General features: G+C 46.8%; 1 protein-coding gene across 4 annotated transcripts in view; it reads left to right on the forward strand.

Annotated features, from left to right (window-relative positions):
* Positions 1–23,248, forward strand: part of TRDMT1 (tRNA aspartic acid methyltransferase 1) — a 66,337-nt gene that overhangs the window by 38,267 nt on the left and 4,822 nt on the right. For 3 of the 4 annotated variants that reach the window (XM_078779642.1, XM_078779638.1, XM_078779639.1), the window contains exons 2-6: positions 6,805–6,914; positions 9,963–10,039; positions 10,259–10,330; positions 12,512–12,577; positions 13,755–13,824. In XM_078779642.1, coding sequence (XP_078635768.1) covers positions 10,002–10,039; positions 10,259–10,330; positions 12,512–12,577; positions 13,755–13,824 — 246 coding nt within the window. In that variant the 5' untranslated portion in view covers positions 6,805–6,914; positions 9,963–10,001. The remainder of the gene's footprint in view (positions 1–6,804; positions 6,915–9,962; positions 10,040–10,258; positions 10,331–12,511; positions 12,578–13,754; positions 13,825–23,248) is intronic. The other variant, XM_078779641.1, reaches the window with a different exon arrangement.

A 23,248-nucleotide genomic window follows, 5' to 3' on the forward strand; every position in this document is an offset into this window, starting at 1 on the left:
TCGTATTTGAGAACCTCCATGGGTCAAGGCAGACTCTGTGATCTTGCTCTGCTGAGTGTAGAAAGAGAAGAAACTGAAAAAAATGACTTTGAGCACATCATAGAAAGTTATCTAAAAGATGGGTGTCAGATGTTTGGACAGGGGTGCAATTTCAGTGCTTGCCATAGGCGCTATTTTCCGTAGATACGCCCCTGCATCTACCAATCAAAGGTTTATCCACACCTTATCCAGCCCTTATCTAGTGGGTAGCTATCGTCCCCTTATCCAACCGTACTTTATCTGGCGGATAGTTAACCTTCAGATAAAAATTTTAACCACAGGATAGCTCTTATCATGTGGTTAACTTGTCCGTTTTTCTAGCAACTAGGCCCAGGTCCATTGTAGGTCATGTTTTTGGGGGTATTGCAGAACGAAGTGTTACAAATACCTTTGAGTCAGGTTCAATGCAGGTTGGTAATTGAAAAGGTAAAATATAATAATCCCCACCAACATTGATGTGGTAGACGTTTGGTGTTAAACCTTTGTAACCCTCACTGCCCCCGTCTACACCTTTTTGTGCGCAAAATACAATTTGATTAAAACTTATTTGTTTAAGTCTCCGAGTAGAATGGGTGGAGCCCGTGGAGGGGTGCATTTGGCACTTTGGACATTTTCACTTTTACACTATGCTGTACCTTTGGATCTCCATATCAGCAAGACAGATGCCCAACCCATGATGTAAATTAATTAAAATGTTGAAAAGAATTTATGGGGAAGGTTTATTTGGTCTTGAGTCATAATTACATTCCTCGTACTACAAACCCACACCATATTTGACATGGGCCCTCGACCCCCATAGCCCGATAAGTCTAATAAGGTTAAAAAAAATTAGTTCCCTTTCAAGGAACTTCAATGCAGGAGGAGGCCAGTAGGCCAATCAAAGCCTGGCTATAGTTGTTTGGCCAAGATCAACAACAATGTTCATGTCATGAAACTGGTTTTGCCCATCAAAAAGTGCCATAAAAAGCCTTAAAATGTCAATTTTAGGTTTTCACTAGTGACGTCACACTCGGAATCCACCTTGATCCTTCAAATGGCGGCTTACTGTATAGAGATTATATTTTGAGCTAGGTCAGCCGATATTGATTCCACCATCATTAGCATCACAGAAGGTTCTCGGTATATAGTTTCTCGTCATATGCGAGCGATTCAGATGAAGATGGAGACAATTTACGTGTTGGTGAAGATGAAAACGCGGGTCTCATGGTCACTACAGATTGGTGGGTTTTGTTTTCTGTTCAATTAACGGTTTATTAAGGATTTTGTATTAATTGATAAATTGGTTATATTACTCGAGCAGAAAAACCCATCATCGCCCGACAGCCGACACTGCCCAGGCATGCTCGGACACTGCCAACAAAATTGGCAACGAATGCTTTGTCCCACCATCGCAGGCTTACCAGGTGTCCTGTATGTTATGGGATCGTCCCATTTCGCAGTTTCCCAGGATGCCATTTGTGTCTGGTCGTGCCGTGTCCGAGAGTTGTGTCTGTGCCGTGTTCGTGTCGTGTCCCACCATTGTGTCCGTGCTGTGTTGATGTCCCGCCCAGAGGAGGGGGGAGTAGTGCTAATGGTGAGAAAGGGGCTATGGTGTTGTGGTGGTTAATGTTTATGTTAGGGTGATGGGGGATTATGGAGGGTCGCAGAGGGAGTAGTGCTGGGGGTTGTGGAGGGGGAAGGAGGGAGGCAGTAGAAGGGGGGACCCTGAAAGTTTTAGTTTCCTATGTTAAATCCTCTCGGAGGAGTAGATGATACATACAGCCATACAAATACATCTCCATGCATACAAATACATCCATCTTCATATTGCCATGTACATACTGTCTCTCCACTATAAATAGATGTTGGTTCATTTGATTTTCAGGAATTTGTGTTGATAATTGAAAATTATTTTCAGCCTGTGCTACTGTGCTAACTGCCAGGCAACGGCAACAGGAAGAAAAAGTACATGTGTTGGTAACTGGGTAGAGATGGTGTTACAATTTTGAGTGACGGCTGTTTCTTCCACTTAATTGCGGGGTGGCATCCTCTCTCAATCGTGGTGGATAACCACAAGATCTATAACCATCTCTGTTGTTTCATAACACAACAGTGCTCTGTAAAATGTTCCGAGCACTAAAGTGAAAACAATCTCAGTTTGTGTTAATACAACCACCAAGGATGCATTGATACGAATATTTGTGGAAAATCTAAAATTATTCTCCATTTTAGTTAAATCGTACCGTGATGTAACTCGTAAAGCATAGACAGTACAAATTTGGCGGTCGACTTCTGAGAGTGACGTCACTTCTATTGTGAAGAAGAAGATTTCAACTCTCATTCGCAAAATTACTTGCTTTATCAATGGCAAATCGGAAAAAAACACGTCATATCTATTTTGCAGTGTATCGAGGGATAGATTAGCGTCGAGGTGGCCTGAACATTTGGGTTCCCCTTTAAGTGGCATACTCATCCTGCAAAGACAGCCATTTTATCATCACACCCTATTTTTCCCCCATTGTCCTCCAAAAACAGCCTTTTCCCCCATACATCCCTTACAGTTCACAATCACATGTATTCTTCCAAAACCCCCCACTTGGCTATTCTTCCCAATTCTAAGTCTGATGCTCTCCTCCATTCCTTTCTCCCCTCTCTTTTTTGCCAAGGAACCAACTCCCAGTGTCTGTCTCGTACCCCCTTTGCTCCAGTCTTTCAAGTGTCTGTCTGTGAAGCTGCTGCCCTCTGTCATTTAGAAGGTGGAACGGAGTCCTTCCAAGTCTTTAAGTATCTATCTCCATTTTGGTAAGGGGTGGGTCACGATTCATGGACCCAACCTGTGAGGATTTGTTGTTCTCAAAGTTTTGTTCCGAGGACTCTTTTCATGATAGTCACTGAGCTCCGGACATCTTCCAACTGCAGTTTGTTTGTAGTAATATTCCCAGTGATGGTTTGTGGGATCTCTGTGAGGTTCTTCTTTATTATTCCCACTGCACCAATAATAACTGGTACAATTTTGGCGCTCTTCAACTTCCAAGATCTTTTCGCTTCATTTTTGTGGTCTTAGTATTTGGTCATTTTCTTGATTTCTGCATTGTTTAGGCCAAAATTCCTGGGAACTGATACCTCAATTCGCAATGCCTTTTTTTCTACCTCAGTATACAGTATATCCAGTCACAATGCTTTGTTGTTTTTATGTTCACGCTCGATGGGGTCATCAGGTCGTATGTGAGTGTAACTTCTTTGTCGGTCGGGGAAGCTTGGCCCAAGTCTTCATGTACCGGCTGGCCTGGCCTGACGTTCGACTTGTTCGGGCAGGAATTTGCAATTTGGCCATGGTGCAGGTGATAGCTTGCCTATTCTTCACAAAGGACACCATGAGAACTTCAACGTCCACCAATGAATGCTAGCAGACGGGATGCCTATCGAACGTCCATCCGAGGGACGGCACACACATTGATGAATCACCTTGCCTGTGAAACAATAAACTTACAATTTATAGCTGGGTCGGGAATCAAATCCAGGCTGGACTAAATCCAGGCTAGAGTGTGCATACTTCTGGACCATAATTTTCTGGAACTGGTATATTTAAATTTTTGTAGATGTGCCCGTGGATTACTCTGCAATCCCTGTTGTGCCTTTGGGTGTACCGATGTTCTGACATGAGTTTTATACATCCTGATAGGAGGTGACTCATGCTTTCTGTTTCCACCTTGCAGAACCTACACTTGTCAGATCTACTTACTTTTTAAAATTCTTACAACAACAACAACAACAACAGGCATTTTAAGGCCATTTTCCCTGCTAGAGCGGGGGTTAGCCTTGCGGGCCCCATGACAATCTTCTACATTTTGCCCTATTTTCTGCATCTCCCCTTGTTTAACCCCCTTGCCCGCATTTCTTCTTCCACCACCTTTAGCCAAGTGTTTCTCGGTCTTCCCCGTCCTCTACTTCCTTCTACATTCATTTCCATCACTCTTCTCAACCAGTCACTTTCATCCTTCCTCAACACATGACCAAACCATCTCAACCTGTTCCTCTTCACAACATCCATCACAGGCTCTATTCCCATCATCTTTCGCAATTCATCATTTGTCTTCCTCTCTCTCAACGATACTCCGCACATCCACCGAACCATTCGCATTTCCACCCTTTCCAGCCTTCGTTGCTGCTCTACGTTCATGACCCATGTCTCGCTCCCATAAATCATAACACTTCTCACACATGCAGCATACACCTTTTCCTTCAGCTTCAACGACACTCCCCTCCTCGTCAGCACTCCACTCAGTTCCCGAAACTTCTTCCATGCACATCTCACTCGAGCAACCGTTGCCGAGTCTGATCCACCTTCTCCATGCAACATGTCGCCTAGGTAGCAAAATGTTTTCACACCTTCCAGCTTCACGCCGTCTCCAAGATCCAACTCAACATTTCCTCCATGTGCAGCTCCCTCTGTGCACACCTTACACTTGAATGTAGCTGCCACACTGGTTAATGACCCTCTAAAACCACTACATTTTTGATGAACCCACTCAGCGCACATTGTACATTGAATGGAGTTCACTCCGACACCCTTCCTGCACACAGCACATGGCCACTTCCCAGTTCTTTCCACCTCACCACATGCTTTACCACTTGCCATCACCTTCGTCTTTCCGATATTCACCTTCAGACCTTTTGTCTCCATAAAATTTTAAAATTCTTTGATCTACTTTAATCTATATAGCCCAGTGACGCTCTGCATTGATAAATGCTCCTTCTTGTTATGTCCTTGGTTTGCTTTGCCTGCTGAAATATTTATATATATTTTTTATCACTGAACTGGTCTTTTCGTCTGCCTCGGCATTTCATTTCCGTTTTCTCAGGAGATTCCTGGTTACCTCTTTGCACATACCAGGGCTGACAGAGAAATCCATCCCACAAAGTTCACACAAAGATGTGCTTCTCTCCCTTCTGCAATGGCTTTATGAAGTCATTCCCCCATGACGGTTTAATCTCATCGCAGCATATTGTGCGGTGGTGTTTTTTTTCTCTCAAGAGTGTTCATTCTTCATGTCAACTGGAGTGAAAAGTTGAACCGCTCCACGCATTCGTCAAAACAAAAATGGCGGCATTAATCAGTCGAGCGATGAACTTTGTATGCTTCTGTTTGAATGGCCATGAAAATCCTGGTATCCAAGCAGAGCTCTCCTAAAAATTATATTGATATCTCTTTTGAAAAAGTAGTTTGATGTTTAATAAAAATACACAGTGTGTAAAGTGGAATGATTCGCTTCTAAAATCGTTGTGCATCGTTTGCCAAGGCAGTAGATGGGTTCTAAAATCCGTAACCTAGCCCGTGATTCAGTGGGGTTGGCCATAAGTATGTTGTTTCTTGCTATTAAGCCATTCCGTGCATGCCGATCGCTGCTAGGCCGGTGGGATAGCTCAGAGGTCGTGTACTCCCCTTGTGCGGGCTCATTTGTAGGCCCTTCGATAAACCGCATTGCATCAATGAATGTGCTCTCGTTCGGTGGGACATTAAGCCGGGTGTCCCATCTGCTCACGTTCGCTGGTCGACATTAAAGTTCCCGTTGTACTTTTTAGTAAAGATTCGGCGGTACCCTTCCCAACCTACAGCACCGTGTGACAGATTGGTGACCTGTCTGTCCACGGTTGGTAATCGGCCACAGAGACTGGTGCTGTGCGTGCTCTGGATACGTTACGTCATAATGGATGGATGAATTCATTGCTGCTACCACCTATTATTTTTTTAATCATGTGATTCTCACCGAAAGCTACTCAACAGCCTTGTGCTCTGCCAATGTAATATTATGCCAACTCGTTTGTATATTTTCGCCTTACTTTACTCTGCATCATGTAATACAGTGAAAGCAGATGTCAATGTTTGGCCCAAATTGTTGTAATTGCCGTTAGACAAATGCACTATATGCACTTTGATGTTCAATTAACGTAGTTTTATTTAATGGGATAGTAATTGTTCTGACATCTGGTCTTGCTCCACTACTTGCTTTCGAGCTGTCTAGTCTGGGTTCCATTTTTTATTTGAATGTCGATGCTCTTCAGCTTCCAAGATCTCTTGACCTCATTTTTGAGGTCCTGGCATTTGGTAATTTTCTTGATTTCTGCGTTATTTAGGCCAAAATCACTGGGTCAAAATTTCAGAGGTTCATCAGTGAGCGCCAGGGAGTGTTTTAGGCAAAAAAAAGTTGGATAAAAAAAAGAACAATTAAGTTTAATAATTTAATTTAATTAAAATTAGTGCCTGAGCCTTTGTAGCTTTGTGAAAGGTAATACTAAATGATCCCTGACCCCATTCATTAGTGGGTGTAGGGAAGTGTTTTAGGTCCCCACAAAAAATGGAAATAAAGCAAAAATTGTTTTTTAAATGTCAACAGATTTGGAACATCACGGGGCAGCGGTGGGTAACCCTGCTAGTCATGGATAATCCAAGTGGGTTTTTCATTGTACTGAGTAATGAATTGTGGATTATCCAAATGTAAGCATATCCTTTAATTGAGGTATCTGGATAATAGGTTTGTGCATTAAGTGGAAAAAAAAAATCAGATTGTGATTTGATGGTTTGCATTTGAATCCCATTTTATGCGGCACCGACAATCGTGATACCGGCTCATTGAATGTTAAGATTGTAATTCTATGGATTTCTTTCTTTCATTTATGAGTAAAGTCGTGTGTGCGTGTGTGCGTGAAATGAGAAATGAAAAAATGAAACGCGTGCGTGCGTGCGTCCGTCCGTCCGTCCATCCATCCACGTACACGTTTTTGCAGAGAGTGGCTTGTCGGCTGTTGTGGTGGCAGCCATTGATGTAAACACGGTCGCCAATGCTGTGTATGCTCACAACTTTCCAGCTACGTCTCTTTGGGCCAAAAACATCGAGGTATGTACAAAGCACTTTGTTCACAAGCAAATTCTGGGTGGTCTCTCTCGCGGTACCATCTGAGTGATGAGGCCTCGATGGGAGATGGCCCCCTAGTTAGCAGATGACAAACTGATTGTTCCATCAGGCTTTGCATGCTCGAAAGGCGTAACAGAAAAGCAAAGCTGGCATTTTATATCTTATCTACTGCAGGCAATTTGATCCTCACAGTAATGTTTGTGGTCGCATGGCAATCTGAGGAACCTTTGGCCGGAAAAATGAAGCTCTCCTTTGTGTTGCAAATACAGCTTTGGCTACCCACGATTTACTTTGCTGTTCCCAGCACTTTTTCTTTTCTTTCAATCCTGTTTGTGCACTTATGAAATGCCTGCCGTCCCTTTACTACTACAAACGCATGCATCTCAGTCGCTCTGTTATCTTAGTCACTCGGTAAACCTCGGTCCTGTTCATAAGGAAAGCCCTTCCATCGATTCGGATTATCATGCATCACAAGACGATGACGAGCTGATCATAAAGCAAATATGTACTCGTGATTATAAAAGCAAATGTACACTGTACTTTGCTCCCATTTTCATTTCTAAGAGGCAGAGTTTGGAGAAGGAAGACCATGAGTTACCCACCACCATCCCCTTTACCAACACCCCAAGGAACCTGTAAAGAGTTTCTTCTTCTTCTTTCAACAGCATCTAAGGCACATAAAGGAGTTTATACATGGTGGCTGAGTGTGTGTTGACACAACTCTATTCCATAATGGACAATATCGTATCTTCTGATTGGACAGATGCCATGGCCCAGGGATCCCAAAGGCATTGTCTGTCTAAGTACACTTCGGTTTATGCTTTTCAGCCATTTTTATGGGGAAATTGCATTGAAGACTCAGAAGATAATGGTTCACCTTTCGTTTTCCTTTTTCTTTTGGGGGAGAACATGTTTGAAGTTGTCTCCGAGTCCTTGGCAACAAACAATCTTTTGCAGTTTTGGAGTTTCCACAGATGATGGATGTGATTCTCCGTGGCGGTGTAATGGACGCTGAGTGGCTGTATCGTTCAAGTTGAGTGTAATTAATTTTAGAGCAATTCTCTTCACAATGAAATGAACACATTTGGTTATTATCTCCATGCTTTTTGAAGAAAAAAACAGGGATATTTTAATCGGCTCCATCCGTCTTTCTGTCCGTTCATCACACTATCTTCTAAACGGACGTGCAGAAATTCACCAAACTTGCTAGTTATGATGAACACATGGCAAGAAAGTGCAACACCATTATCATTTTTGGCCCGACCTCCTCGGGTGGGGTCAAAAGGTCAAGTAGCAACAAATGCAATTCCATCACATTTTAAAGCATTTTTTATAAAACTGTATTTGCAATCAACATTTGGAGACAAATTTCTGGATTTTTTGGATTTCACCGCCTGTTCAGGCCCCTGCGCAAACTGGTGACAAGGGTGCAAACGAAAAAAAAATTTAACCCAAAATTTTGATGGAACCTTTTGCTGCCTTTCAATTTTGCTTTCGGTGGGAAGCGTGGGGATTCATGATGGTGCGATCGACACCACTCTTGTTTTTCTTTCTTGAGGTCACAATGAATATAAATATTCGAAAAATAATACTGCACCTCATTTGTGCATACGCAGGTAATGCACCACACTTGATTGTCTGTGTCCGTGCATGTGCCAGTCAACCTGCATGCCATGTAAATGCATATCCTTGTGCAGAACATGTGTAAGTCTTCCACTTCAAACCCCGCAGTTTTGTACATCCCATGTCTCTTCCACCAGTATTGTGAGAATGTTCCATCCTCCGACATTCAACATTTCGTTCCGCCAATGATGTACATTATATAACCATTATGACTGTTTGCTAAATTCACACATGTTGTTGTTGATTTATATTTTTTCCAACAGCAACTAAGGCACATACACAGAAGAGTCCTGTACATATATTATACGCAGCACGAGGACGCTAGGAGACGTCAATGTACTTTCGTGTGAATTATAAGGACATTGGTGGACGATGAGAAAATCAACATAGATGAAATATTGGTCACAGGGTCAAATTTATGATCACAGGGGGTCGCAGGGGTCTTCTATTTACCTAAACATCCTCTCTAAACATCCTAGGAGACATGCTGAATGGAGGAGGTGGATCAGACTCGGCGATGGTTGCTAGAGAGAGATGTGCACGTAAGAAATTTCAGGAACTGAGTAGCGTGCTGACGAGTAGGGGAGTGTCGTTGAAGCTGAAGGGAAAGGTGTATGCTGCATGTGTGAGAAGTGTTATGATTTATGGGAGCGAGACATGGGTAATGAACGTAGAGCAGCAACGAAGGCTGGAAAGGGTGGAAATGCGAATGGTTCGGTGGATGTGTGGAGTATCGTTGAGAGAGAGGAAGACAAATGATGAATTACGAAAGATGATGGGAATAGAGCCTGTGATTGATGCTGTGAAGAGGAACAGGTTGAGATGGTTTGGTCATGTGTTGAAGAAGGATGAAAGTGACTGGTTGAGAAGAGTGATGGAAATGAATGTAGAAGGAAGTAGAGGACGGGGAAGACCGAGAAAGACTTGGCTAAAGATGGTGGAAGAAGAAATGCGGGCAAGGGGGTTAACAAGGAGAGATGCAGAAAATAGGGCAAAATGGAGAAGATTGTCATGGGGACCGCAAGGCTAACCCCTGCTCTAGCAGGGAAAATGGCCTTAAAATGCATGTTGTGTTGTTGTTGTATGAGATATTGATCTGAGATATCTTCCCTGTTCACTGAATACCTGTCTTTACATGAATGTTTGTTAAAAATTCGATTTCTCCTTTTTTTTTAAATCCATGAACTTAATTTAATCCTCCCTCCTCCCCTCCCTCCCACCCCCGACCCCCGCCCCTCCGTGTTTTGTACTCCCTTCACTCCCTTCTATTTACCTAAACATCCTCTCTAAACTTTCCACCTCTCCTTCAATAACTCTTCTTTTCTCTAACACCCTTCCGTCTTCCCTTCCCTTTGTCAATGATGATATGACTTCGTGTTCATGCTTATAATGATGTGTGTGCATTAGGGTCTGACTGCACATGATTTTGACAAACTACATCTCGACATGATCCTTATGAGTCCACCTTGTCAGCCGTTCTCCAGGTGAGACTTTGGTACTTCACCTACTGACGTTTCAACAATTCGGAGTCTAACGCACACAAAAATCCCCAAAATTAAATAAGCTTTTCAGGAACCAAAGAAAAATTGTATGAGTTGACGTTTCCAGCATCCTTTTTGGGAATACAATGTTTCCATATCTGCAATAGCAATGACCTCGGGTACTTATCTCGGTAAGACTTTTTTGCCGGACCTTGTTTCCAGGACGGGCCTCAAGGCCGATGTCGCGGATCCGCGTTCCAAAAGTTTCCTGCGTTTCCTGCAAATCCTGCCAAGGTGAGCATTTGGGGTGGTTTGTGAAAGGCAGGAAAAAATGGGAAAACTAGAATAGGCAAACCTGAAGGAAGCTGTCACCAATTTCAAATTGTAATCTCGAAATTGACATCAATAATGTTGGTGACCACCACAACAATTTATTTTTATACTTGGGCTTAGGCTCGTAATAGAGCTGATACATACACACATACGCACACACATACATAAACACACACACATACACACATACACTCACATATACATAATATATGAATGGTCGTTTTTAGGCCATTTTTCCTCGCTAGAGCGGGGGTTAGCCTTGCGGGCCCCATGACCATCATGGTTCCCTGTTTGAGGCAATGTTTTTATGGCCGGATGCCCTTCCTGACGCCAACCCTTGGTCACGCTCTTACGATGCGCAGGGATACGGTGTACCTATTCTAAATCGGGGTACTCACCGTGATCATTCATCCCAGCAAGCTGGTACTCGATTTGCCGACCTCGGAAGGATGACAGGCTGAGTCAACCCCCCTGGCGTTAATTCAGCGATCGATCAGGATTCGAACCCAAGATCCGAGGATCCCAAGCCGGCACCCGAAACGCTAAGCCAACACCAGGCTTATACACTCACATACATTATACACTTACTAGCAGAAGTACCCGGCATTGCCGGGCGGGGGAGGAGGAGGGGAGGGGGAAGAGGAGGGGAGGGGGAAGAGGAGGGGAGGGGAACGGGGGGAGGGGGAGGAGGAAGGGGGGGGAGGGGAGGGGGAAGAGGAGGGGAGGGAAACAGGGGGAAGGGGGGAGGGGGGAGGGAAGGGGGGAGCGGAGGGTGTGGGGGTGCCCGGGGGAAGAAGGGCCCCTTCCCCTCCCCCCCTCCCCTCCCCCCTTCACCTCCCCCCTTCACCTCCCCCTCCCCCCCCTCCCCCTCCCCTCCTCTGGTGAGAAAAGTTTTTTAAAATTTAAGGTGTGCTGTAGTTGTTCTGAGATGTACTGATTCCGAATATGCCTTTGGTTTTTCTCTGCGATGAGTAGTTCTCGAGTTATAAGAGGACAAACAAACAAACAAACAAACATACTTTACTGCTTTATATATATAGATACACTTATACTCATAAGCCACATCCACTCACATATACATAACACACACATATACATACATATACATACACACACATACACATACACCCACATATACATAAACACACACACAAAGACATACTGACAAGGCAAACACTTAACAAAGCCACTGAGCTTGGGGGAAGTTCCGTTACTACCCTGGATATTCTGGGTACCAGCGAGGTCATAACAATGGCGCCACTTTTCTCACCGTACTCATTGGGGCATTTCCTCAAGAAGAATTTCCTCCTCCCCATGGATGCCAACCGATGGGGATTGTCGATGTCCAATCCTTTTCAAGCAAGGAAGCAGCACGTACCATTTTAAAAGTCTTTAGTATGACTCGAACCGGTCCAAACCGGATGGGTGTTTTTTTTACTTGTCACGTGCAGCAATATAGACTGCCATAGCTTCTCCAGACGTAGTTTAGATGGGTTTTTTTTAACCACCATGACCGGGCAGTAATGATCCGTCGATATATAGTTTGAGCGGCTGCAACTGCGGAGAGGGCCATGTCTGTGTCGGCCGCAAATCTCCCACGTTACACAAAGCGAACAGAGCAACGTTTAAGCCTTGTTATCATCGAGTTTTATTAATGTTATCGTTATTGTTATAATATTGTGACGTACAAATGAAACAGGCCTGGATTTCTATGATGTGCTTATTGTCAGAGCAACGGAGCGACTATCATGGCAGAAGCACCTGTCGTCTCGTCGTGAGCAACGTGGGCTATTCGTGGCCCACCCGAATTCTTAGCGGTTCCGATGCCGATACCATGAGGTCACACTTGTACATACTTTGGAGGTTTTGGCGACGAGACGTATTTTTTGTCTACAAATGGCGGCTATATCCGGCTCTCTTTCAATATGGCCTTGGTGCTTTTTATCTGATGAGGCCAAAAAACGTTTGCTTTTCAGCTCGATCCCCACTTTTGCTCATATTCTTTACTTCCTCTTTGTCTCCTCCTTCTCATTGGAGTTCAGCTCCATGCTGCAAATACGTAGTACCACACTTATGAATCACCTGCTCCAGTAACACCTGGGATTTTATTTTTAAACAACAAAATGTTCCTTTCCCTTTCAGGATGGAGCACAAACCTGCATACGTCTTCCTGGAGAACGTCGTGGGGTTCGAATCTTCAGTCGCTCGGTAATGCCATGGCCACGTGTGACGTGTGGATGGAAAAGCTTTGTTGTACGGAAACAGGTGACCGAGTTGGGGGATGAGGGGAAGAGGGTAACCACGTATATCGAGAGTGTTAACGTCGACAACGGATGCTGTCTAAGTGTAAATGAGGTTGGAAATGTCAATCGCATTGTTCTGAGAGTTATGTTTATCTGAGTCAGCGAGGCTGTAGGCCCAGGTCCCGAATTGTTCATCCACAATGCTTTGCTCACTTTAGTGATCTAGGCTTATTCCGTCAAGTCGTTTACTCACTTTCTTCCCTCTCCTATAACTCCCTGACCGTTTCCAATGTACGGATGCAGCAATATTTTTGAGGCAGAACAGTGTTAGGCCGATGCTTATAGAGGCATGATTGTGCAGAGTGTTCAATTAGAGGCCCCATGGGTGTGGGATAAGGATTTCCAGCGGATGCAGATGGTTTTTCCTGCGGAGCAATGCAAATCTTTCTACTTCGTCGAGAATGTGGTTCCCCTCCCTCATCCTTCCCTCCCTCCCCTCCCTCATCCTTCCCTCCCTCCCCTCTCTCATCCTTCCCTCCCTCATCCTCCCCTCCCTCATCCTGCCCTCCCTCATCCTCCCCTCCCTCATCCTGCCCTCCTTCATCCTCTCCTCCCTCATCCTCCCCTCCCTCATCCTGCCCTCCCTCATCCTGCCCTCCCTCATCCTGCCCTCCCTCATCCTCTCCTCCCTCATCCTCTCCTCCCTCATCCTCCCCTCCCTCATCCTCCCCCTCCCCCATCCTCCTCCTCCCCCATCCTCCTCCTCCCCCATCCTCCTCCTCCCCCATCCTCCTCCTCCCCTCCCTCATCCTCCTCCCCTCCCTCATCCTCCTCCTCCTCCCGCATCCTCCCCTCCCCTCCCTCATCTTCCCCTCCCCTCTCTCATCCTCCCCCTCCCTCATCCTCCCCTTTCCTCCCTCTTCCCTCCCTCAACCTCCCCTCCCTCATCCTCCCCTCCCTCCTCCTCCCCTCCCTCATCCGCCTCCTCCGGCTCCCACATCCTCCCCGTTCCCTTTCTCTCCAAACCCTCACATTCCCCTCCCCCTGCCTCCTCTCCTCCCCACCCCTCCTCCCCTCCCTTCCCCTCCCTCTCCCGCCCGGGTGCATACGACCGACATGGATGTTTTATCTCTCTTTGGCAGACGTGACTTTACACGTACGTTGGAGCTTTGCAGATACACCTTTCGAGAGTTTCACCTCTCTCCAACCACGGTGTGTACCTGAGACGCGTTGCTAGTATTCACTCAGATAACTTGGGGCAAATCAATAAATTGTTGTAATTTCCCATTTCTTGGGTCAAAGATCGCATCGCGTCCACCTCTTTCCTGTAACCTCACGAACCTCTATGTTAAAGGCAATAATAATACTCCCATTCATAAAGACAGGTATTCACATTGGAGTTTCCCTGGTTTGTGTTTTTTGCATATATATATATATATATATATATATATATATATATATATATATATATATATATTGAGGTGTCACTTAGCAACACCATTATGAATCACATGCCCATGGCAGGTCAAAATACCCAAGCAGCTTCCTGGAGAATACAATACACCAGGTGGTTTTATGGTTACCTTCCCAGTGGAGTGGGATTTGAACCTGCAGTCATCAGATTATGCGCACTAACGTAGTGGAGCCAACACAGAACCCCAAGTTCTGCTCGGGATTGCTGCTGTGTTTAACTACCTCTCGTAATAATAGGACCTTCAATGCAGGAGGCCATTAGGCCCATCAAAGCCTGTGCAATGTTTACCAACCAATGGTTGTTTGTCCGTGCTTTATCCTTTGTAAATGCTGTGCGTCAAGCCAGGAAGCAGCACTTACCATTTTTAAAGTCTTTGGTGTGACTCGGCCTCGGTTCGAAGCCAGGACCTCCCGGTCTCAGAGGAGGCACTCTAACTATTACACCACCGAGTCCGGTCAATTTATCCCAAAGGGAGCTGTGCTTGGGCTCTACTTCCATGGTTGCTCACTTGCAGGCCATGCAAAGACCACCGAGCACTAGTCTAGGGAGGCCTCCATCCTGCAGTGGACTCGAGTAGGCTAGTTTGCACAGTTAGGGGTACGGTATCGTGAAGAGGCCTTAACGTCAGATCTTTCAATCTTACACACTCTTGCATTTGATGTAATGAAAAAACTCAGAGACCTTGTATTCTGTTGGATGTCAGGGAGGGAGAAGGGAAAGAGGATTTCATTTTCTTGCATTAAAGGCAGCTCCTGATGGCTTTTAACCTTCTGAACCTGGGATTGTCAAAAGCCATGAATCTTTGGACGCATTAGCGAAATTGCTTTCCACCGGGATGCACACCGATGTCAAGTAATGGATTGGATTACCGGTACCATAACTGCGTTTGCATGGCCTCACATGTAAGCCATCTGTTATATGAAACGCGTTCCGTCCTCACTTGCGGGCGGCGTCTCGTAACCTCGTTTGAGAATCTGCGCCGGTTTTTATCGTTCACTTTTACAACCCATTTGAAATTTGAACAATCTGAGGTTGTCGCCAAGGCCGTTATCCGTGTTTGTGTGTAGTTATCCGTGTTTGTGTGTACTTATCCGTGTTTGTGTGTACTTATCCGTGTTTGTGTGTACTTATCCGTGTTTGTGTGTACTTATCCGTGTTTGTGTGTAGTTATCTATGTTTGCGAGTTGATGAACGCATGTGTGCTCCACATCTCTGAATTCTTATCGGTGTGCCATTTTTGCGTACGTGTGACAATGCGGTGCGTGCTTTTTCCTGTGTAACCGCAATGCTCTGCACTTTGTGTCTTTATCCATCAGACTTGTTTTCATTCCTGGTGCACAATGAACTAGTACATCATGCCTCTTATGGCATTCCTGGTGCACAATGAACTAGTACATCATGCCTCTTATGGCATTCTTGGTGCACACTTATTAGTCGCCTACCCACCAGTTCGATATGTTTACTCTTTATTTGGTCGTTCCACCTGTGGTTTCCTGCACTTTTTACCCATACCTTTAACGTGTCCAATTGAAATTTGGGACATGGCTTTATTATGATAAGTTAAAGATTATAAGCTTTATTATAAGCCTGGTGTTGGCTTAGCGGTTAGGGCGCAGGCTTGGGATCCTAGGATCCTGGGTTCGAATCCCGGTCGATCGCTGAATTAACGCCAGGGGGGTTGACTCAGCCTGTCATTCGACCTTCCGAGGTCGGCAAATTGAGTTCCAGCTTGCTGGGATGAATGATCCCGGTGTGTACCCCGATTTAGAATAGGTACACCGTATCCCTGCGCATCGTAAGAGGCGACTTAGGGTTGGCGTCAGCAAGGGCATCCGGCCATAAAAACATTGCCTCAAACAGGGAACCATGAGGTCATGGGGCACGCAAGGCTAACCCCCGCTCTAGCGGGGAAAAATGGCCTTAAAAGGATCATTCATTCATTTCATTCAAAGAACAAGTTTGGGTTTTGGGGCGTTTCACCATTTTTACACGGAGTTATGCCCTTTTGATGCCTCCGCCGACAAAGTCGATTATGTTTTCGGGTTGTCCGTCCGTACGGGCTAAACCTCGTTTTTCTCAGCATCCACATCTCCGATTGAGACGAAACTTTCAGGGTAGGAGTGACACCATGCAGAATGTTTTTATGATAATTGTGACGTCATATGTCACGTTGTATGGCAGCCATCTGGGAAAAATCGACGAATGTTGCACCTCTATATCTCCGAAACAGCTCCATGAAAATTAAAAAATTATTTCTCGGAAACCGCTGAATGGAAAAATTTGAAACTCGGCACATTGCCAAGTACTCCCAATAGGGAACAAAAGCATGATAATGATGACATCATAGGTGAAGATGTATTCCACACAAAAATGTTTTAATCGAATTCCTTATCCTAAAAAACTGAAATTGCATGCACATGATCTATGACCCATTTGTATTGAAATACTAGCAGAAGTACCCGGCATTGCCGGGTGGGGGAGGGGGAGGAAGGGGGGGAGAGGGGGGAGGGGGGGGGAGGGGAGAAGGGGGAGGGAGGGAAGGGAGAGGGGAGGGGCAAGGGGAGAGGAGGAAGGGGGGGAGAGGAGGAAGGGGGGGGAGAGGAGGAAGGGGGGGAGAGGGGTGGCGGGGAGGGGAGGAGGGAAGGGGAGGAGGGGAAGGGGAAGGGAGGGGGGCAGGGGAGGAGGGAGAGGGGGGAAGGGGAATGGGAGGGGAGGGGGGAGGCAGGAGAGGAAGGGGGTTCATATATATGCTGGTGGGTGAATGTGGCGTTCACCACGTTTCTGAGTTAACCCTCTGGAGTCTACAAGCGATTCTATCGGCTTCACGCTTGCGCCGAAATGTCTACAAGCCGAATTTATCGGCTCTACCTGCATTCAAATTTACAGCGCAATTACCGCCTCCTGGATAGTAGACCCCAGAGGGTTAAGTGTGATGCCGATCAGGAAGAAGAAGAAGCCATACTGCCAACTTCGTACACTTCCGGAATGGTTTGATTTATTTGTATTCAAATGTCTGGTGATTGTTTTGTATTTATTTATGCGAATGTGTACTTGTATATAACTGTCATTAATTTAAAAAGGCTTAGGCACTATCGTGTGTTTTTTGTTTTTTTTTAACTCCAAAAAAACGATCGTTTTTTTTTTCTTTTTTCTTTTTCTTTTTGCCTAAAATACTCCCAGGCACTCACTGATGAACCTCTGAAAGTTTGACGAAGATCCGTTCAGCCATCTCTGAGAAAAATGGCGACACACAGACAGACAGACAGACACACACACAGACAGACATCTCTCTTATATAGTAGACTAGCAGAAGTACCCGGCATTGCCGGGCGGGGAGGGGAGGGGAGGGGGGAGGGGAGGAGAGGGGAGAAGAGGGGGGGGGAGGGGGAGGGGGAGAGGTGGAGGAGAGGGGAGAAGAGGGGGGGGAGGGGGAGGGGGAGAGGTGGAGAAGAGGGGGAGGGAGAGGGGGGATGGGGAGGGTGAGGGATGGGAGGGGGAGGGGGAGGGGGGATGGGTGAGGGATGGGAGGGCGAGGGGAGGGGGATGGGAGGGTGAGGGGCGGGGGGAGGGGGAGGGGCGGAGGGGGAGGGGCGGAGGGGGGAGGGGAGGGAGGGGGAAAGGGGGAGGGAGGCGGAGGTGAGGGATGGGAGGGTGAGGGGGGTGGGGTGTGGGGGGGGATGAGGGGAGGGAGGGGGGATGAGGGAGGAGGAGGAGGGGGAGGAGGGGAGGGGGAGGGGGTAATGGAGGGGGAGAGGGGGAAAGGGGGAGGGGGGGAAATGGAGGGGGAGGGGAGAAGGGATAGGGGGGAGGGAGGGGGAAGGGGGAAAGGGGAGGGGGAGGGGAGAAGGGGTAGGGGGGAGGGATCGGGGGAGGCCGGCATCGGGGGAAGGGGGAGGGCCAGTCAACAATGACGTTGCAGTTCTCATGGTCGGAGAGCAGCACAACAATCGCAACATCGTCCTGCATCTTCGAAAGAGCACGAAGCGGATTTTGGAGACTCACCGATCCTGTGACCCACGTCCTCCAGTACCGGCGTTGCCGGGCGGGGGAAGGGAGACCCGCACATTCCCAACCCGTACATCGACTCTCGACTCAAGCTCATATTCGATTCGTATTCGAAATCGAAAGGGGAAATCCTTCGTATTCGAATTCGTAAACACGAAATATGAATTAAAATTTAATTCATATCGCACAAAATCGACACAAAACACGGTCGCATAAAGGTGAAAAAACGAAATGGCTTTTCGCCCTGAATTACGTGCAAACGTGTGACGTGTGACGGGATGGAACATCACGTGATCGCTCTGAGCGAATCAGCGAGCTGCTCGCACTGGCTGAGATTAGCGGGTACTTCGCTGAAATGCGCTGAGGTAAATATGAATAAAAAATATGGATCTCGTCAAATATTGTTTCGGCCATGTTCGTCCCAGGCTTAATGGCCATGTCTATGCCAAATAGCAAGCACGTGAGCCTCTCCGTTTCGGAGTCTATCGGTAACATTACACACACACACACACACACACAAACTGTGTTTTATATATATAGATTAAATTTATGACATTATAGGTCACATGGTTTGGCAGCCATATTGGATTGAAGGAAAATATAAAATAATTATATCTCTGAAACCGCTCACCCTATTGATGCTAAATTTTACAAATATCATCTAACAGAACTGTTGCATATAGTTTGAAAATAGTACCCCCGTCGGTGTTTTGTTAACTTAAGCGTGTTTTGCTTGGCTCTTAGTTTTTTCCCTTCTACCCCGAACATAATACTCTGTCTAATGTTCTAAATCCCCACCCCCCCCCCCCCCCCCCCCCCACAAAAACAAACAAACAAAAAAACAAACAAACAAAAAAAAACATTTATTTTCCTTTCTCCATGTGTACTGTTGTCTCATCCTGTATTTTCTGTCCAGGTGTGCTGTTCGCCCCGCCCCCCATTACTCCTTGCCATCCACCATTTGCCTTGTTCACAGTGACTCGTGGTGGTCCCTCTCGGCTCTCCCCCCGTTGGTATTTTGTGCATAGAAGATTGTTCACAGTTCTGTTTAAATATTACTTTTAAATATGTTTAACCTTTCCCCTTCTGTGTTTTATTCAGTGGTATATTACAACACGCTGTTTTTTCTTCCTATTTAAAAGGCTTTTCTCAATTTCCTCTCCAACTCATTCCACTTCAAAAAAAAGAAATTCAATATCTTATACGTCTCCCTCACTACATGGTCTAATTCACATTCATTCCATCCCTCCTCCATCGTTCTGAATCGGATTGCTAACTTGAAAATCACAACAATCCCAATTTGTTATCAATGTTCGTCTTTCATTAATCATCCACTTTCTAAACTCCCCTCTTGCCCCTTCCCATCCAAATCCCCCCCCCCCTTGCACCTACACTCCTAAACTCCCCCCCTTGCCCCTCCACTCCTGAACTCCCCCCTTGCCCTTACCCTCCTAAACTCCCCCCTTGCCCCTCCCCTCCAAATCCCCCCCCTTGCCCCTCCACTCCTGAACTCCCCCCTTGCCCTTCCCCTCCTAAACACCCCCCTTGCCTCTCCCCTCCAAATCCCCCCCTTGCCCCTACACTCCCTAAACTCCCCCCTTGTCCCTCCACTTCTAAACTTCCCCCTTGCCCCTTCCCTCCAAAACTCCCCCCTTGCGCCTCTCCTCCTAAACTCCCCCCTCACTCCTCCCCTTCAAAACTCCCCCCCAACCCCTCCCATTCAATTCTCCCCCCCAACCCCTCCCATTCAATTCTCCCCCCATACCATTCCTCTCCAATTCTCCCTCCTCCCCCTTCCTCCTCCAAGCTGCCTCCTCCCCACTTCGTCTCCCTTCTATCTCATACCTCCACCCCCCCAAACCTTCTACTTTCCTCTGCCCCCCCCTCAAACAACCCCTCACTGTGCCTCATCCCTTCACCATCAAACCTTTCATCCTCCTCATCCTTCCCTTTCTTGGAACTCTTCTGCAATATCTGACACACTATCAACTGCTCTTCCTACCTCCCCCTCTCATCCTTCATCTTACCCTACTCCTCCCCTCCCCTGTCCTGTACCTGATGCTCCCCCTCTCTCTTCATTAACGGTATGGACCTCAAACATCCGGGGCCTTCGCTCAAACCTGACTGATCTCTCCATACAGGTTGCTTCTGACAATCCAGACTTGATCTGCTTAACAGAGACTTTCCTCCCTCAAGATGTCTCTGATTCCTTAATATCTCTTCCTGGTTACTCCCTCCTCCGGTATGATAGACCTGAGCCTCGGCCTGGTGGTGGGGTGGCTATCTTTATCAAAGACTCTCTTCCTCACTCTCCTTGCACTGCCCTCTTTCCTCCTCACCCCCAGGAGTACCTCTGGCTACGGCTTCCTCTCCGCTCCCACCTTTTGTTCATATGTGTTCTGTACCGTCCCCCAAACAGTGATGACTCCATCTACATTTCACTGTCTGACAACATGGACCAACTTCTATCCACTCATCCCAACTCTCTCTTCCTCATATGTGGTGACTTCAACTGTCATCATGCCACCTGGTTGGGTGTGGGTTCCTCTCTCACCAGTCATGGCACCTCAGCAAAGGACTTCTGTGACTCACTGGGATTGACACAATCTGTCAATTTCCCGACCCGGATCTCAGCCAATGGAGTATCTTCTCTTCTAGACTTGGTTATGACAAACTTCCCTGCTAATGTCTGCTGCTCTTCTTCTGCTCCAATCGGTTCTTCTGATCATGTGCTTGTCAAAGTGGACATCTCTCTGGCCATTCTCAGAGAGCCTCCTCAGCGTCGACGAGTCTGGCATTTCACTCAGGCCGACTGGGATGGTCTTCAAGCAGCCATCAATCGTCTGGATTGGTCTCCCATCTCCACTGCCTCTGACATCAATTCTTCCTGGGAATTCTTCCAAAGCAAACTGATCTCTCTCATGCACAGATTTATCCCATCTCGCCTTCAGTTGTCTTACCCTTCCTCCCATCCATGGTACACTGAATCTTGTGGTGAGGCAGTTGCCTTGAAACAACTTGCCTTTGCCTCTTGGAAGGCTAATCCAACTGAAGGCAATCTCAGTTCCTTCCACCAAGCTCGGAACAAGTGTGTGTCTACCCTCAGGAGTGCCAGGAAGCACTATCTCTCCTCACTCAAGAATGAACTCTCAAACCTGTCTCCTTCCTCCAAATCCTGGTGGCGTCTGGTCAAATCCGTTTCTGGTGTTTGTTCCTCCTCCATCCCCTCCCTTACCTCAAATGGCCACACAGTTGACATCGCACGTGACAAAGCCGAATGCCTCAACTCTGTGTTTGCCTCAAAATCCTTAGTCCCAAACCCATCTCTCTCTGTTCCCACCTTTCCCAGTCGAACCCAACTGCTCCTAAACTCTGTGTCCTTCTCTCCTGACAAGGTGGAGGAGTTTTTGTCAAACCTCGACTCTGATTCTGCAACTGGACCAGATGGCATCAGCCCACGGGTCCTAAAATCCTGCTCTGCCGCTCTATCTCACCCTCTCTCTGTTCTTTTCACCCTATCTTTTGCTCAAGGTCATCTGCCAGCTTCCTGGAAATCAGCTAACATTACCGCTTTACACAAAAAAGGTGCAAAAACAGATCCTTGCAACTACAGACCAATCAGCCTGCTCCCAATTATCAGCAAAGTCATGGAATCCATCATTGCTTCGGATATGAAATCTTTCCTCTTCTCCAATGGCTTGATCTCTGATCATCAATTTGGTTTCAGACCAGGTCACTCTACTCTGGACATGCTGCTTCTGCTGTCTCAACAATGGATGGAGGTCCTCAATGCCAAACAGGAAATCAGAGCTGTCTCCCTTGACATATCACGTGCCTTCGATACGGTCTGGCACCCCGCTCTGCTCATCAAACTCTCCTCATATGGTATCCATGGAAATATCCACACATGGCTTGCGGACTTCCTCTCTAGTTGTAGTCAACGTATGGCCCTGAATGGATTTCTCTCATCTCCCCTTCCTGTTCAGACTGGAGTTCCTTCCCCAAGGCAGTGTGCTGGGCCCTGTGCTTTTTCTGGTCTTTATCAATGATCTCTCTGACTCTCTGGAAAATCCTCTCTATCTCTTTGCTGATGACTCCACTCTCTGCCGCTCCATTCCTCTTCCCTCAGATCGGCAGTCTGCAGCCTCCTCACTCTCTGAAGACCTGGACAAAATCACAGACTGGTCAAACAAGTGGAACATGTCTTTCAATCCTGACAAATCTCACTCTCTTACTATGTCTCTCCGAAAAGATCGACTGGACAACCCTCCCATCTACTTTCTCAACAATCCTCTCCAAGAAGTTCTGTCGCTCAAGCTTTTGGGTCTCACTATCTGCCATGATCTTTCTTGGGAAAACCACATTTCCAAGCTGGCCTCCAAAGCCAGTCGCCGACTGGGCATCCTCCGTCGTGCGAAGTCCTTCCTCGGCACACCTGAGCTCCTCACCACATACAAGGCTTTCATCCGCAGCTCAATGGAATACTGTTCTCCCCTATGGGCTGGTGCTCCTGCCTCACACCTGGCTCGGCTTCACGCTGTTTAATCCAAAGCTTTCAAAATCATTGGAATCTCCCGCGATGAAGCTACCTCTGAGGGCCTTTCACTCACTCACCGCAGGCAGGTAGGTGGTCTTTCTGTCTTCTACCGACTCCTCTCCGGCCTTGCTCCCCCAGCTCTCTCTGTGCTCTGTCCCCCAAATATTCCTACAGGTCGCACAAGATCTGCCAGCAACCCTCTGATGGTTAAACTGCCGAAATCTCGGCTTTCTGCTCACCTTCACTCTTTCATTCCTCTTTTCTCCCGCCTCTGGAACAAACTCCCACACTCCCTTCAATCCCACTCCTCCCTCCAGGTCTTTAAAACAGCTGTTCACCACCATCTCTTATCTTCCCCCATCCAAAACCTTGATCTTTTCTACCCCCACTAATTCACCCCAGATCCACCTTGTTTGAAATTCCAACTTCTTTCCTGGAAGTCCTGGCAGTGTCCATATGTTTATACCTCTCCCACCCCCCCCCCCTTCACATGCCTCCCCCCCAAAGCCCTCTACCTCCCACAGATCTCTCGATGTCTCCATGTCTCTCGGTCCCTGCTCTCAAATGTTGTGTTTGTGTCCTTCCCCCTCTCTCCCCATCTTGTCTACCGCTCCCGATGT

The sequence above is a fragment of the Myxine glutinosa genome, chromosome 6 (genome assembly GCF_964187855.1).
Source record: "Myxine glutinosa chromosome 6, kmMyxGlut1.1, whole genome shotgun sequence".
NCBI classification, from domain to species: Eukaryota; Metazoa; Chordata; class Myxini; order Myxiniformes; family Myxinidae; genus Myxine; species Myxine glutinosa.